Genomic DNA, 17,780 nt, shown 5'->3' on the forward strand with positions numbered 1-17,780 from the left:
ACATTGTAGGGAAGAAGAAAGCCACAGCCATATACATTTTTAAGTAAATTAATTATTTTACCTAATTAAGCTCCCTATTCATGTTGCTAAGTGGAGTTGGTATCTAGTATTAAAGTAGATATGTTAATAATTATTTACTCCTTAATGGCTATGCAAACATTTCATTTGCCCACGAATGACCACAAAAATTAATTAATTACTATCTTAGCTTTTTAAAACATAGTATCTGATTTGACATAAACTATAAGTAATATATTTTTAGCTTATTCTTTATATTTGCATGTCATGTAATATGATGTTTTGTTGGTACATCTCTTTTTGAGCTTTAGTGCTACTACTTTTGCTTTACTACTTTAAGCAACTATATTTGTGGAGCGTGGCATGTTTCCATTAATTATAATCTTTTGATATGATGCCATAATCTATCAGGAAAAAGAAATAAATTAAATCAACAACGCCTAATTAATTAAAATTCAATTGATGAGTGCGACAAAAAGGAAAATTTTGGTTAATTACTCCCTCTATCCACTTTTAATTGTCATGTTACGTTTTTTGAAAGTCAATTTGACTAATTTTCAAAGTTAAATTAGATTACATTAATTCAATATTTTAAACAAAAAATTTAGATATTCAAAAACTATACGAAAAGTACTATAAATTCCATTTTTTGCATATCAATATGATGAAAAAATAAATCGTAAAATATTAGTCAAAGTTATTATCGTTTGACTCTAAAAAAGAAAATTATGACAATTAAAATTGGACGGAGGTAGTATTATTATATAAGAGAGAACTTTAGAAACCTTCTCTCTCCGATTATGCTCTCTCTCTCTCTCTCTCTCTCTCTCATGTTTTGTTTTTCTAAAGCCAACTTAACAAATCTTTCAAAGCTAAATTTGATTAGATGATTAATCCAATGATATTTTCAAATCAAAATTAAATTATGATATTTGAAAATTATACAAAAAGTGTTATAAGTTATTGTTTTTCTTAGGTTATTAGATTATGTACTTTGACACTTGAAAAATTAGAGCGGCTAACATATTTTAAAGGTATTTCACAAATTAAAGCGCGTGTAAGAGAAATTTACTAATATATTTGGTGGAACATATGACTTTTAATTTCTTTTGCATCAATTAGAAATTGTTTCCTCATATAAATTCATGATAAACTTTATCAAATTTGCTTTAATTTTTTTATCAGAAGTAGGCCGATTGAATTAGACCTAACATAGGTCCAATGGGTGAAAATCGAGAGAACATTGTACGTATGTTTTAATAATTAATATAATAAACAATAGTGAATTCAGAGTAAATAATGAAGTAATTTTTCACGTGGTAATTGACTCTATTTGTGGCCAGTTTTCTTGTACTCAAAAACGAGTGAGGAAGACTCACCATTATAATTGACTACAACTTTTAGTGATGCTGACAGCTTTTACTTTTTGGGTTCAAATTTGTCTTTTGAATTTTGCAAAATGATTTGTATTTGTCATGCAAATATATAGCTTGCCGTAATAAAATATGATAAGGATCTGAAAAATATTTCAACTTTGGTCAGATTTGTTGTTGCGATACTAAACTTTCATGAGGACCTAACCTCTCTAGACTATTTAATACCGTATTTTAAATATATATATGGCCACGTAGATATAAAAAATAATGCAAAATTATAAATAGTAATGTGTCCACATGGGCACATATATACTTTTAAAATACACTATTAAATAGTTCATGGGGTAAAAAATACGGTACTAAATAGTCTAGGAAGGTAATAGATCCTTATTGAAAGTTTAGTATCGCAACAACAAATCCGACCAAAATTGAGGTATTTTTCAGACTCTTATTCCTAATAAAATTGGTTAAAGTATGCCTTTAATCACTAACACCACCAGTTTTTCGATGTGTATGTGTATTTATATATATTGGGATTTGGGAAAATGATCAAATGTTTTTCTTCATTGTAGTAATATTGTGGTAGTCAAAGTGGAGTCGGTTAAATGGTAATAGAGAGAAATAATAGATATAAAAGTATGGTATATATATTAGATGTATGTGTTACACTTTTATAGGTAGTTTTTTTTATTTTTATGTATATATATGTATTAGATATTGAAACTCTTTGTTTACTTATTTATATTTTAAATTCACTAGTGAAAATCCTAGTTTCGCGACTAATCCTAACTTAATATTTACAGACTCATATTTTACTCCTATTAATTATACCAACGCAATAGGAACAATAAAAAACTGTGTTTTTAATTTGCAGCATTAGATCCTGTTATAGACTAATTATTAATTGTTTACTAATATATTATTCTACTTGGAAGTTAACATCAGTTCTAATAAAGAAGGTTAATTTGGTGGTAATGCACTACTCACTTTAACTTTTTTTTCTTTTGTTTTTTGTCTATAAAAGGAGACATGAAAGAGAGGGAACAAATAAGGAATTAAGATCAGTAGCTAAAATGATTCTCTTCTTCAGAGCTTTCTTCTTTCTTATAATTATCAGCTTTTTCATTTTCGTAGGAGCTCAAGCAAGAACTTTACTAGGTACTACTAATTTAATTTAATTATTCTTTAGTTAGCTACCTACATATATTTACAACATAAGTATTCATTAATTCTTTTTAGTTAATCCACTTGAAAATTAATGTTATGGTGGGCTGCATGGAGAAAGTAATATAAATTTATAATGTTGTACTAGTAATTAAGAAGATTAATATGGCACTCTTTTATTTTTTGAAACACTTCTTTTCTCATACATATCTACATCTACTTGAGGGGAATAATAATTGCTTCCACAGTTTGAACATGTATATCTAACCTCAGCGTTGCTCCAAGGCTTCCCTTCTCTCTATATATATTATTGAGTACTCTAATTAACTTGAGAAGTTAATAAATTTTTGTTTACTTGGTTTAGGAAATCATCATGGGATGGTGAAGTTGAAGTTGGAAAGTGGTAATTATGGAAGGACACCATATATAACACCTACACCACCAACATCATCTCCACCAACAAATCAGGAAATAGTTAATGGAAGACATGATCATGTATTACCACCTCCTTCTCCCAAGCATGAACCAATTATTGGCCAACTCACAACAATTAGTACTAGTCCTCATCATGACGCCGCCGCCGCGCCGCTCATGATTACAGTTGGTGGGAGGCACGATCATGTAGCGGCACCACCACCACCAGAGCCACAAGATGAGCAAAGGCAGATGATTATCACATCCTCTTCTTCTACTTTGCCTCTTCATGCTTCCTATTAAGTGTTGAAGTGGACCTCAACCCCTGTTCTGATACCATGTTGAAGTTAAGCTTTTAAATGAGATAGTCATACACTTCAACATTAAGCTATGTTATGGGGACTTTATAATATAAGTGTAGTATTTTATTTTATTTTATGTTATAAAAGTAGCTAGAATATATATGTAATCTGGTTTTAGTTCACTTGATGAGTTACCTAGCTCTCCAGTCTCAAGAATAGTATGTGTAATAGACGTCTTGTAATGGAGTAACTACGTAGTTAGTAAATGAATTTGAGGGAGTGATATATGGTTTTAACTTATTATAATTATAAAATAATGCAGTATTGTTATCAAACAAGAATGTATATTTTTTTCTGCTGAGATCGATATTTATTCACGACTTGTAAATATTTGAGCAATATTTAATAATATACTCCCTTTGTCTCAACTCTATGTGCACGATACTATTCGATTTGATATAAACTTTAAAAAAGAAAGAAGACTATTAAAATATGTGGTTTAAAACGGTATTCTGTAGACCATTTATAGTCCGACTACTAATCATTTTCATTACGGATAAATGAGAGTATTAAAATTAAATTGTTTCCAATTATAAGAAGCTGGCATTCCTTTTTAAACGGATTAGTAGTAATTGCATTAATATTTAGAGTCAAAGACTTAATTAAGTAGTTAAGTTACATTTATATAAAATGTTACTCATATTTATAATTGCAGCTTAAGGAAATAGCGAGCTTACTCCTAAGTCCTAACGTACTAATTAAAAATGTGTTTTTTGCTGCATTAGATCCTCTCATTGATGTTCAATTTAAATAAAATTTATAATATTCTACTTAACATTACAGATCAATCAATTCCGTTAAATTTTAATATATTCTACTTAGATGATTAGAAGTACAGAGATTACACTATCTAAGTTTTATTGTGAATTTGAACATAAAACATTCAAGTTTTTAAAAGTAAATTTTGCATATTTAGAAAGTATATAGAAGTATGCAAGTCAGAATAATTCAAAATATTAAGTGGCACATGAACAAATTCTGGTCAAAGAGAAATTCCTTTGACTTCTCATCACATAAATTTGGAAGAGTGAGTACTACTCTATATTTAAAATTAATTTAATATTAAATTTTATATATTATTCTTACAAATTGTCACTAAGATCAACCTCCGTCTAAATACACAAATATTTATGGCTTATTTATAAATCACTTAATATAGGATAAAAGTAATGAATGAATCAAAGTTACTCCGCTTGTCCATCTTTACTTGTCTATTATATTATTTTGGAATGTCCAATGACTCCAATCAATACTTGTCCAGTTTATAAAATCAATGAATAATTTATTTTTTTATTTTTATTTTATCCTTGCTATTAAATATTATTTAATTTTCAACGTTTAGATAACTTATATTATACATCCTTGATTTGGTAAAACTATTCCTATCATTACTGCTTCTAAATCACTGTGTCAAGTCAATAGTGGACTAGAGTAATTTTTTTTCATACAATTATTTAAGTAAATAATTGGATGTGCTCAACAGGCAATTCAGTGAAAAACAAAATTTAAAGACCACACATTCGGCCGCTATTTATTCTAGCAAAGCACAACATATGGGCACTATTAGAAAAAGTGATACTTTTGATATTTGATATATAAATAAACTTTAGTTAGCTTTACGAAAATAGTTTAATCTATATTATATGTAACAAATTTAGTCATGTTCTTATTTCGTTTCAACACTTAAAAACAAAATTAAAGTGAACTAATAGATTAAAGATGAGAATTTTTTTTATCTTTAATATATAGCTTTAATTCGATATGAGTTGTCCTCAATTATTGTAGGCCTTAAACACATCATCTCCATCATGTGTGTAATCACAGTAGGTACTGTTTGCATTATAATTTAGGTGAGTACGTGTTGAAAATTGTGGATATTTATATTACAACTAGTAGCAAAAAGATTTATAAATATTCAAATGAGACAAGGATCGAAACAAGTAGCAAAGAAAAATACAAGACTTTGACTCCTTACCTCCTTTTTTGAGCATGGCCAAGTCAATGTTTTAATTTAAGAAATGGTCTGAATGAAGTTTAATCATTTCACACTACACACCTACTCTTTGTTTTTTTTAAATAATCATAATTGTTCGAGTTTATATGCACTGATGCACATCTCGATTAATTCTACGAAATACTTGACTACCTTTTACTGATACAAGTATTGGAGTTACCTGTCCATCACAACTCAAATACATATGAGATTTTTAAAAAATCATTCAGTATTTTTATTTTCGTCAGATTTGAATCTGAAACCTCATGATTCTCCTAAGACCGCTCTTTTAAGCGATATACCTACTCCTTCAAAACAACATCTATAAATACCCCTTTGTACTGCTCTAGTACTTAACACCAATATAGTAGCTAGTGTGTTATTACTAAAATTGAGAAACATGCAAATAATCATTACTTGTACATTCATTCTCATGGCAACATTCCTTTGTTCCCAACAAAGAAGTGAAGCTAGAATTTTAGCAAGTCATGATGATCATACAATCATTACACAAACCCTCATGACAGAGAAAATAATTGAAAGGCCATCAATTTCATCTCCACCACCACCTAAACCATCACCAAATTCCAAGCAAATCTCAGAGGTCTCTCCTCATTGGGCTAATAATAAATTGGCTCCCAACAAAGGAAATAGTTTAGGAAGAAGGCCAAAGTCCCCTCCACCACTTCCACGGCCAGCCCCATCCACTGGCCATTTGTTTTCATCTTGAAAACCGGGGCTACTCTTTCAAGTCGCGGGTGCCGTTACAACTAATTGGTTCGATTTTGAAGATGGAGCATACATGCATGTTAAGATTAATTATGCTAGCTAGTTGTTACATGAGTAATGCTAATGTAATTTTATTTAATTAATTTGTACGTGCTTGATCAAGTAAAATATATTACTACAAAAATGACACACTGTAATATATTTCACTATGATTTAATTTCCCTTTGACACTCTAATACATGAATGTCTTTAATTACTCCTTTTGTCCTAATTTAGTTGTCGTATTTTCACTTAAGAAATCATAAATATGTAGTAGTATTTTTTTGCTAAGTTACCTCGATTTTTCTTCATTAAATGTGCAATCTATTCAAAACTTGACGGATAGAGTAGTTTGGTTTTTAAAGAACATATGCTCTACGAGGCATAAGTTCAGTTGCTCAAGGGAAAAAATTAAAGATCAATCCATTTTAAGGCCAATCGGTGCCTCTTTTTTTTTGGCAATAGGTTGGCACTTATAATTTTCCTTTCATGATCAAATTTGTTTCCTTTAGTTTATGGTTCCATGGATATTCTTTCGGTCAGATAATTGATAAAGAAACGTTCTCCAATCCCTTTGATTTTTCATGGTTGGACGTTTAAAAATATTCTGACTAGGTATTGCTACTTTGCTGCTTTGTCAATATATACATACTGCTTTGAAAAGTAAACCCCCACCCCCCACCCCCCACAACCATTATAATTCACATTCACATAGGCACTTTCATGTCCATTGAGTCTACAACTCAGAATGATTTAATCATAAAAACCTTTAAAGTAAAATATAGACTGTGGTACAATGGATGGGTCTGCTTCTCCCTTAACTATAGGTTTTCGATTCAAGCTTTGAATATTAAAAAATCCTTGGTAAGGCTGGGCACCGGATCGGGTTGTACCGGTACTGTTCTGGTACCATTTCAGTCCGTTCCGGTCCGGTAGTCTTCGAGACGGAATGGGACACCGTGAACCGGTACTCGGAATGGAACGGTATCACGATTTGATACCGGTGTACCGGTACCGATTTATCCCGGTTTATTCCGGTTCCGGTTAATTATTTTTTATTAATTAATTTATATATAGGCATATTTTCAAAAAAAATAAAATTGAATTGGATTGGATTGATATTTTTTTAATTTGTGTCATTGTTTTATCCTTAATTTTATTTAATTTTTTAAAATTACAAACTTAAGTTATTTAAATTACAAGTTATAAGTATAACTTATAACATATTAATAATTAATAACTTATAAACTTCAAAAGATTCAAAATTTCAAATCTTGAAAATTTAACCTTAAAAACTTTAAAACAAAAAAACTTTATTAAACATAAACTTGCAAATTTAATAAGTAAAAATTAAAAAAAATATCTTTAAAATAAACTTAAGTAAAATTACATTATAAATTTCAAAACTTAAATTTCAAAACAATTAATTTAAACTTAGAAAAATAAGCAAACATCCATATTTTCGTAATTCAAAAAATCAAAACAACTAAAAAAAATTATTATTATTTGAAATAGCTATATGTGTCGTCCCGTTTATCCCATCCCGTTCCATTCCGGTCCGGTCCGGTTCTATCCCGATATATAGTGGGACGGGACGGAACCTAGTATCTACCCGGTAATTCTGGTCCGGTTCAACCCGGTACCGATCAACCCGTCCCGTTCCGATCTGATGCCCAGCCTTAATCCTTGGTAGGGAGTATTTTCCCTCAAATGGGGCCCCACACGGGAAGAACCCGAATTTGTCGAACTCCAATATAGATACCCGAGGAATACAAAAAAATCATACTGAAATGCCTAAAGTGGTTGACATTGACTACGAATATTAAGTTCATACTGGGTCTGATAAGTTGACTGATTCCACTTGTGTAACAGTACAATCTTGACTCGATTCGACATCCCATGGTCAACCTGCAATGTCAGTCACTATAATCTAGTGGGTTGTTGGATTTTATTTTATTTTTGTTAGGACACTTGGAATATACATCAAGGACTCATTTTGGTCGGAGAACAAGTTATCCCAAAATTGGTAATTCATCCACAATGAGAGATAAAAATTAACACTACAATGCCCAGAACAACTAATCCCCGAATAAACTACAGGGAATCTCAAAACCGTTCCAGTATTTCGGTTTTTTTGTCATGCACGTTAAAATCTTGTCCTGTGTTGTCTAATTCTCATGTTTTATCCTGCGTTCACTGGGCAAAATCTGAATATCATGTTCACTGTAACTTTATACTTGGCAAAATAATGCAGTAGTGACAAACAGGAAAGCATTGGAAAACTTTCACAGCACTAAGTTTTGTACAAAAGCACAAAAACGGTCTAATTCTATCCATGAACAGTTCTATAACGATGCATCAAAGTTTCAAGTTCTAAGCTGAACACAGTACTGTTGCTAACTTAGTTTTTCAATATATACAAGAGAACTACAGCCATCCTTTGCAATGATTACCTGATGTAGACTTGAGCTAAGACTATCTAGCCTGGTTACCTGCAGAATCATCGCATAAGAACAAAAAGTGGGGCAGTGATGCTATCCTAGGAAGATTCAGCAACAGATCACCGACAGAGTCCTTCCTTGACATTGTTGAAGTCGGCTTGCAACCAGAGAGATCAGTTGATTCATCCTCTGGCATAGAAGGATCTTCTACATCTTCTCTTCCAAGCGGTGCGGTGGGAATGAAATTTATTTCATTAACTCTTCTTTCATCCGACACAACATCACCACAGTTCTCACTCGCATGAGCTGTTGCAGGATCCTTTTGGAGAAGGCAGCACAGAGAATTGACCCTTGACATAAGAGATTTCTCATCTGATGATGACACATTTTGAGTGTCACTAAGCAAGGATTTGGAGATCTCTTCCAGGATTTCCGAGCTTCGTCGTTCATCATTGGCGAGGTTGATGACTTTAGATGTCGTCTGCTCTGATACACGTTGCTCAAGCTGGCTCACTAAATCACTCATTGATACAGAGGGATGTACTCCAGACACTCTGAGTTGATTGAGGTTACTGAGCCCTTTCCGCTGCTCCACTTCCCTACTTTCCATATCTTCACTCGCCCCTGTATCAATAACAGCACGTTGAATGTGAAGTTACAGAAAAATAAAAAAGAAATCCAAGAGAAACAGCACACTAACGAGAACAATATACATCCAGATAGCAATATAGAAGCAAATCTTGATCACTTAGAATAGGCCATAGAATGGTTGAGAACAATATACTTCAACATAGGATAACATGTCCATAACCCGATTCTGCAATATGGTCATATTCCTCTTTTTGAACAGAGACAACCCCCTCAATGTGGATTATGTTCAAGAAACACACAACTGTACCACCAAGACATGACTACAATAAAATCAAGGAAACGGGTAGCAAACTTCCTCTCCACTCTTTGAAAAGGAAATGACGATCAATTTGTCACTTTTTCAAAAAGGTGGGGGATAAGGGATGATCATCGACATCTTCAAAGACATACTCACCATAGAACTCAATTCAAGAAAACTTAAATGCACTTCTCAGATAAAAAAACATAATTACCTGATCTTGGGGATGGCTTTTCTTGGTGAATACATTCCAAAGGTCTAGGATCTTGCTTATTTTTGGAGGAACACTGAGCTCCAGAAGGTGAAGTATAGTCAATAAAATTCGGACTCCCCTCATTATTCAGATCAAATTCACGGTCCCTTTCATGTGTGTCTTCAAAACCCGACATCTGGGATTCAAAATAAGGAGAATCTAGAGTCATCTCTGCTTGTTGACTCAGAAAATTAAGACGAGGATCACATTGCACAAGCTTTTCAATATGCTTTCCCAACAATCCATGCGGACACTCTAAGTAATGTCGCCTACAACCAAAGAAAATTTGAAGAGTTTTAACATCAAAACTGAACCACATTAAGACGAGCAAGGAAATGCTAGAAATTGTAAACAGACCAAACACACCCTACAACCAGCAGAACTTAAAAACCTAATATACTTGCAATCACTATGATACAATATAAAAGCTACTATAGGTGCAACATGCTTCAAAAATTAGCTTTTTACAACAGATTAAACTGAAATTCGGAAATTTAGTTGGGCTTTTAGATTCAAAGCTGCATCTACTGAGACATTCTATTCGGTTGCAACACTGAAATGCTCTTTCAAAACTGCATTAGGCCACAAGGATAATCATTAAGTAGAGATAGCAACGGGGAAAGGCAGAGAGGTTGCCGTGCAGGTTCAACCTTCACCCGAAAGACTTCAACCCATGCCGCACCACTCCGCATAGAAAACTTTCTATTTCAAACCTGTCCCAGCCCCTACCCGCCCCAACCCACATAAACCTGCCCTGCCACATAGCCACTTAATTCTAAGCATGGGATAGTTCAAAATATTTGTCACTTGTTATGTTTATTACTCAAGAATGTGAACAAATGAACTGTTATTACATCTTAAAGATTGGTTTGGAACTAAGATAATAAAACCTGACGATAAGCAAAAAAATTCATAAGAAATGTCAAGCTCTTCCATTCAACACTTGGATGAATAAATTCGATGAAGAGTAATGCATTCATTTCATTTATATTTTCTCACTTCTGTTCTTAAGTTTTGCCCCCACCTCCCTGACTGAGTACTGCCTTCTAAAAATTGCTTCCTTCTTCATGTTTTCAATTAACATATAAAAAGTGTTAACTTGGCAGAGTCATAAAAAGTGTTTGAAAATTTTTATGGCAACATTTTGTAAGTCCAGACATCTGCAATAAGTGATTGATTGTAGTTGCAGAAATTTATCTAATTTGTAATTGGTCAAAAGTGCTAACCCGCAACGGCATTGAAGTTTTAAAAAACACGCTTGAACCCACCCGCTACCCATAAGTTTAAACCCATACTTCCCGCATAACCTTAACCTGCCCCACCGTGTTGCCATCCCTACAAGCATTAACCATTAGGCACTAAATTGAGTGCACAAGCAACCCACTCCACCTTATCTTTCTAGTATTGCCTCTCTCCTCTTCAAAAATAACTAAGCCTCGATCACAAGTTTCTGTCTCGCCTCGCCTAACGTAAAATAAACTAGATAGGAAAGAGAGAGTTTCTGCATGAATAATGTATTCTACAGTCTTATCATCCTTCCCAGACCCCCACCCCAAGCCATTTTAAAAAGTTCAAATTAAGAAAATGGTGTTTCTTGGCCTTCTCCATATCAACAATTACTACTTGCTAGATGAAATTCCAAATCTAATAAGACCACTACTTATCATATAAATCCCTGTGATAGCCACGAAGCATTTAGAGCACTTTACTCTGTCAATAGAGTTGAGTCATGCCGGGCAAACCTCTTTCTGGATTTAGCTTTCTCTCATTATATTCATGCATCAACTAAGTAGATCAAACAAGTGATTTGAAATACTCGCCGAAGTGGGGAAAAAAAGAAGGGGAAAAGGCTAGACAATAGATGCCCACGGAGATGTCAAGAAAACAAGATAAAATTGGCTAACAACTAACAATGGCATAATTATTACTTGAGGAAGAAAAGAACTACAGGGGTAATAGTAAGACCTGTGTATGCTAGCCTGTCCGTCAGTAAAATCTGAAGTTGCTTGCCAAAGTGTGTGCTTTCTGGGTTGTGGATCTGTCTCCCTAAAGAAAAGAGGTTGCCTTGCCAGCTGCAATACAAGGATACATAGCACCCTCATCAACTAAGGTTAATAAGGAGAGCAACACTGGAGCCTATTCTGCTAATGCAGTTAAGGAAATAACTCCATAAAGACAATAGCAAAAACAAAATTGTTTTACCCCTTACCACTATATCCAAGGTTCCTGGTGCATCATCTGGGTAATTTGCCTTCAACCCTATAATATCAGACCACTGGATCTCTATCTTATTCTTGAGACCACCATCAAGGACTTCCCATACAAGCTTATGCTTGGCAAAGTAACATTTTGCAACCAAATCTCCTTCATATCTCGACTTATACTGTAGAGACAAAAATATTCAATTCACTTGTGGAACATTCAGACTGAACATTATTTACAAATCATTAAAAAAGGGAACTGTGTATACCTCCCAGGTTCCAATTCTCAGAACTGAACCAGGAAAATTCGAGGCCTTGAGCTTTTCTATCATTGCAGTGCTTCTTTTCTGCTCCTTCTTCCCAAGACTTTCCACCATGGAGGTTCCCCCAAGCTTCATTTGGATCATATCCACCAGTGATGGGCTCTTTTTTAGCCGCAAACCTAACGGACTGGGTTCATCTAACGAGACGAACGATGATGAAACAGGAAAATCACAAGCTCCTTCACCCAGTTGCTGCTGCAAAATATCCTTGATTCAGATCTCAGAGAAGATAATACGATTACATACTCAGTATTGTCCTACCGGTAGGGTGTACACGCAGACCTTATCCCTACCTTCGTGCGGTAGAGAGGTTTTTCAGAACAGTTTGAAGGAAGTGCCTCAGAAGATAACAATAGACGTAAATCCACTGGCATCTCCTTAATCAATATCAAGGAATCAATACTGATAAGCCAAGTTCTTATTCCCAATTTGGTAATTGATAATTCTCCTACAAACATTTCTAAAATGGTTATTTATACTCCTTTACTTCATTTATTACTAAGCACTTCCTAATTTGGTAACTCCCTAAATGTTTGATGCAATTCAATAGTAAGTCAAACTAACATCATAAACTCTATTTGTAGTCAAATTCAGAGCACATGTTAGTAGATAACAAGATGCACACAGACAAAAGTGTTAAAACGAAAAAAATGCACAAAATTCTACGGATCAAATAGAGAAACATCGCTTTAAAATTAGAACAGCAAAGAGAAAGAGAGAAAAACCTACTTGCAGAGAAGAGTAAAGCTTGGATCGCTTGTCGAGTTGGCAGCGTTCTTCATCTGAAAAGTTTTCAAGGTCTACCTCCCTCTTCACCGGCAACATTTTCCCCCTCTGCCACCGCAAATCCGACGGCGCTACGCCGGTGTAATTCCTCGACGGATGCATGAGAAAACGACAAAAAAAAAAGTTTCAGATTGAGTGAGTAAGACCAATACCAAAAATATCAGAGCCGTGCTGAGTAGAGTTGGAAAATTCCAGTGAAAGTCACGCTTGTGAGATGAAAGAGAAAGCAATTTGTGTTTTGGCTACTACTAGCAGACAATTACTTCACTTTTCTTTTATATTAGGGAAAATAATTATTTATTTTTATAGTCCCTTAATTCTTACTAAATTTTGCCAAATCCCTCCATCATAAATTACTTGCCATGTTTCATTTTAAATAAGTCAAACTCTTTGAGTTTCAATTAACATTTTAATTGTCTTTTTATTAAATAAATATAAGTAGAATATATAAATTAATTTACTTTTATGGCAGGGGGGAATAAGATATCTTATTATAAAGCATGTTATATTCAATTAATTACTTATAATGTATATTTTTTTGTCCTTTTCAAAATTAGAATTATTGTGTTGGACCAAAGGAAGGGTGTTTGACTCGATGGTCTATTAGAAATAATATTTTTATTTTTAAGATAGTTATGATAAAGTCTACATACAATGTATCTTCTTTTAAATCTTAATTCGAGATTATGTTAATTATATTGTACTGTTTTACTTAAAGAAAAAGTTTTATAACAACATTTAATTACTGGATTGATTTTTCAAAATTAGAATTTTTGTGTTGGACCAAAGGGAGGGGTGTTTGACTCGATGGTCTAACATCGAGTATTTATTTTCAAAATAGTTATGATAAGGTCTATTTACAATGTATCTTGTTTTAAATCTTAATTCGTGAGATTATGTTAATTATGTTGTACTATTTTATTTAAGAAAAAGTCTTATAACAACATTTAATTACTAGATTGATTTTTTTGAAAAAGTGATTTTGAGCAATTTTTTAGGTTAATATTTTTTCAATCATAAATTATAAATACATATTTAAATATAACTTAATTTTTAAATATGTATTTAACTTTTTAAAAAATATTTATATTTTATAGTTCTAGATACCCTATAAGTTTGTAAATACTATAATTATATATTTTAGAGTCAAGTGCTTCAAAAAATGGGATTAATTTTACATGTTTCTTGTGCAAAAATCATTGCGTCAATTGAAACATAAAGTGACGTTTGTTTGCGTAAACAGTTTGACCATTTGGAAAAATAAATTAAAAATAGAAATATTTGTTTAAGTTTTTTCATAAGCGTAAACTAATGTCATTAGGACTAAGATGTAAATATTAAAATATAAGTTAGGACAGAAGTACAATGTACTCCCTCAGTTCTCTTTACTTGTCACTTCATTAATGTTAATATTTGTAGTAATATCCATATTAATGTAGTCTTAGATATAGATATAATTCTGGTACTTAATCAATGAGGAAGGTAGAATAATAATAACATATTTAGGGAAATTCTTTAAATTAGACGCAAATTTTATCACTATTTTTGAGGTAGAGATGAGTTTCCATAGACACTCAACTTAAACAAAAAATAGATCAAAGAGGTATAGAAAAAGAGACAACAAAAATAATAGAGAAAATCCTGACAAAATATCATTGACACTTTATCAAATCATCTTAAATAATAGTGTTTGCAAGAATTTTTAAACATATAGAAAATAAATTAACCACAAGCAAAATCTGAAAAAACATGATTTTATTGGTAAATAGTGCGAGTACAATTTTGTTCCTCCCTTGATTTTTCTCTCATAAAATCTCTTACAAGATTTCCCTCATAAGATCTCTCATAATATTTCCGAGGGCCGTTAGTGGCGTATTTCTCGAACTAGGATGATTTGAATTTGATTTCTTTATGAATATTTTATGAATTTGCGCAATATTCGAGATGTCTTTTTAAGAGAATATAATAATTTTTATATAGGCATGAACTAGTGCTTATGATTGAATAGCCTCCAAGAATTATGTTTGAAATTGAAAACATAGTCTCAACTCGAAGTGAACACGAGTCCCATAAAATTTCAATGACTATAAATAGTCATAACAAGATAAAATAACAATCAACCCATAAATAAATATAATAATCAAACTCGAAGAATAAGAAACTACAAATATAATACAAATGACTAATATCGTATAAAAGAATAAGTGAAACAATGATATCTAACTAACCGCATACCTTAATTCATGTTTTCTATAACTTTTTATCCAAGGACTAAGATCATGTCCTGAGTAAATTGAAATTGTGTCATGTTATAATCACATCTCCTTATTACTTCTACTTAAAACCACTCATTGTCAACCTCTCACCTCTCGGGGCACTAGAGCATTCCCCCACCCACGTGCTGGACCCTCACGATAAAATGCGTGGGAGCCCACAGATCCGAAAAGGTTCGTGTATTTGTACGATTTCCGGCTGTGATTTAAGGACAGGGAACGATAAGAGATCGACACGTAAGATGCTGAATTGGATGCTTCACAGATGGGATAATATTTGGATCATTCTTTTTTTGTCGTCTTATGGATCAAGGAAAAAACACGCGTGTCGGCACGTGATCTCTTCCTTAATAAAAACTTCGGCGGCCTTACTGTTTCTTTTTAAGACCAATCATATGTGATTTTACACCCTTTTTATTATTTTTTATTTATTAAGTGTCTATTATATGCTATAGAGAGTGACTAGGGAGAGTTGGCAAAATAGCTACTACCCGTTTGATAATGCGATATGGAATCATGACATGATATCATAATATGAAATCATGAGATAAAATTAAAGTTTTGCTTGGACATGTGATATATAATTTTTGTGTTGTATATTTTCTCATAAACATAAGAATTTCATAAGTTGTAAAACTATTAAAATAACCCTAATTATTTATTCCATCTTACGAAATAAAATAAAAAATTATAAAATCGCATAATAAATTATTATAAAGCTATTTGTTCTCCACTTAAGTAATTGTTTCACCTAACTTTAATTGATCAAATTTTAATTCAGTAAAAAAAATTAAACATAAATTATAGTGTATTAGTCTTTAATATAATTTTTTCACATAATACGGACAATCTCCTCACGTTGAACTTGCATTTCTCGATCATATGACCGAGAAGACGAACCAACATTGTTACTTTGAGTCATTTGTTGGTCTATATCATCCGCACCTATATTTTCATGTTCATAGACCATAAATATTTCATCAATCATTTGGTATTCTGGCAAATAATTATGTAACACTGCACAAACTATGACAATTTTCGCTTGTGTGTCAATATCATAATGATTCATGTCTTGTTTCACTTGTGTGCAATTACACATTTTCAGTGCATTAATTTTGTGCTAAAAATCAAACATATTGGAAGCAGTGTTTATCAAACATACATCACCAATTTTGTCTTTTTTCATATTAAATTGCTTTAAACATTTTCATATGTAGCTGAAAGAGACGTTTTTTTTAATTATGAAAAATAAAAAAAGTATTACTCCCTCCGTTCTTATTTATATTCACCAAATCAATTTCTACTTTATCATTTATATTCACCAAATTTAAAGTAATAATAAATTTTATGTTGGTGAGAATAATAAATTTTAAAAAGTAATGATGTGATTATAAATTTTATTTACATGTGAAATAAATGGTTAGTAGATATAAATGTGGGTTGTTTTAGCAAAATGTAAACTTGTGAGTCAATTTTTGTATTTAAAAATCTCAAATCATGATATGTAATTTTCATATCATGGTTTTTGGAGAATATAGAATTTCATCCCATGATATGAAATCATGAGATGGAATCAGCATGATTTAATAGGCGTTTGGCCATGCGATACCATATCACGATATGGAATCGTGAGATGAAATCAGCATTTGGACATGCAATTTCACGCTGATTCCATCTCATGATTTCATATCATGGGATGAAATTACATATTCTCCAAAAACCATGATATGGAAGTTCTATATCATGATTTGGAATTTTTACATACAAAAATTGACCCACAAGTTTATATTTTATTAAAATAACCCCACATTATATCTACTAAACATTTATTACATATGTAAATAAAATTAATAATCACATCATTACTTTTAAAATTTATTATTCTCACCAACATAAAATTTAATATTGCTTTCAATTTGGTGAATATAAATGATAAAGTAAGAATTGATTTGGTGAATATAAATAAGAACAGAGGGAGTAATACATTTTTAGGTTTTCATAATAATAAAACTTTTCTTTCGGCTACATATGAAAATGTTTAAAGCAATTTAATATGAAAAATGACAAAATTGATTATGTATGTTTGATAATCACTACTTCTAATATGTTTGATTTTAGCACGAATTTAATGCACTGAAAATGTGCAATTACACACAAGTGAAACAAGGCATGAACCATATGATATTGACACACAAATGAAAATTGTCATAACTTGTACACTTACATAATTATTTGCGATAAGACCAAAGGGGTGATGAAATATTTATGGTCTATGAGTATGAAAATATAGTTTCGAATGATATTGACCAACAAATGACTCAAAGTAACAATGCTGATTTGTCTTCTCGGTCATATGATCGAGAAATGCAAGTTCAACGTGAGAAGATTGTCCGTACTATGTGAGAGGATTATATTAAAAATTAGTACACTACAATTTATGTTCATTTTTTTTATTGAATTAAAGTTTGATCAATTGAAGTTAAATGAAACATTTAATTATAAGTAGAGAACAAATAACT

The 17,780-nt window shown here is 31.9% G+C and overlaps 2 protein-coding genes across 3 annotated transcripts; one reads left to right on the plus strand and one right to left on the minus strand.

Moving 5' to 3' along the window:
• Positions 1 to 2,451: 2,451 nt before the first annotated feature.
• On the plus strand, positions 2,452 to 3,588 carry LOC102577578 (hydroxyproline-rich glycopeptide precursor). The gene is given in 2 exon segments (NM_001288316.1): positions 2,452 to 2,552; positions 2,923 to 3,588. Coding segments are annotated over 2 exon segments (438 nt in total). The 5' UTR covers positions 2,452 to 2,467; the 3' UTR covers positions 3,276 to 3,588.
• Positions 3,589 to 8,357: 4,769 nt separating this feature from the next.
• LOC102579955 (uncharacterized) lies at positions 8,358 to 13,232 on the minus strand. Of its 2 annotated transcripts, none has more exons than XM_006366200.2 (6): positions 12,932 to 13,232; positions 12,149 to 12,394; positions 11,888 to 12,061; positions 11,644 to 11,750; positions 9,640 to 9,947; positions 8,358 to 9,160 (listed from the first exon to the last, which is right to left on the minus strand). In XM_006366200.2, the coding sequence occupies exons 1-6, from the start codon at positions 13,088 to 13,090 to the stop codon at positions 8,571 to 8,573; spliced, it is 1,584 nt and encodes a 527-aa protein (XP_006366262.1). In that variant the 5' UTR covers positions 13,091 to 13,232; the 3' UTR covers positions 8,358 to 8,570. The 2 variants fall into 2 exon arrangements, with proteins under 2 accessions (XP_006366262.1, XP_006366261.1); XM_006366199.2 differs by having other exon boundaries at positions 12,149 to 12,397.
• Between the last annotated feature and the right edge of the window lie 4,548 nt (positions 13,233 to 17,780).

This window comes from Solanum tuberosum, unplaced genomic scaffold, assembly GCF_000226075.1.
Source record: "Solanum tuberosum cultivar DM 1-3 516 R44 unplaced genomic scaffold, SolTub_3.0 scf00578, whole genome shotgun sequence".
Taxonomy (NCBI): Eukaryota; Viridiplantae; Streptophyta; class Magnoliopsida; order Solanales; family Solanaceae; genus Solanum; species Solanum tuberosum.

Bases quoted from the DNA above. Each gene is read 5' to 3' on its own strand.
- LOC102579955 (XM_006366199.2), bottom strand. From the start codon at position 13,090: ATGCATCCGTCGAGGAATTACACCGGCGTAGCGCCGTCGGATTTGCGG. The intron at 12,398-12,931 runs GTAGGTTTTTCT...GATATTTTGCAG, and splicing joins AGCTTTACTCTTCTCTGCAA to CAGCAACTGGGTGAAGGAGC. The intron at 9,161-9,639 runs GTAATTATGTTT...TTATTGATACAG, and splicing joins AAAGCCATCCCCAAGATCAG to GGGCGAGTGAAGATATGGAA.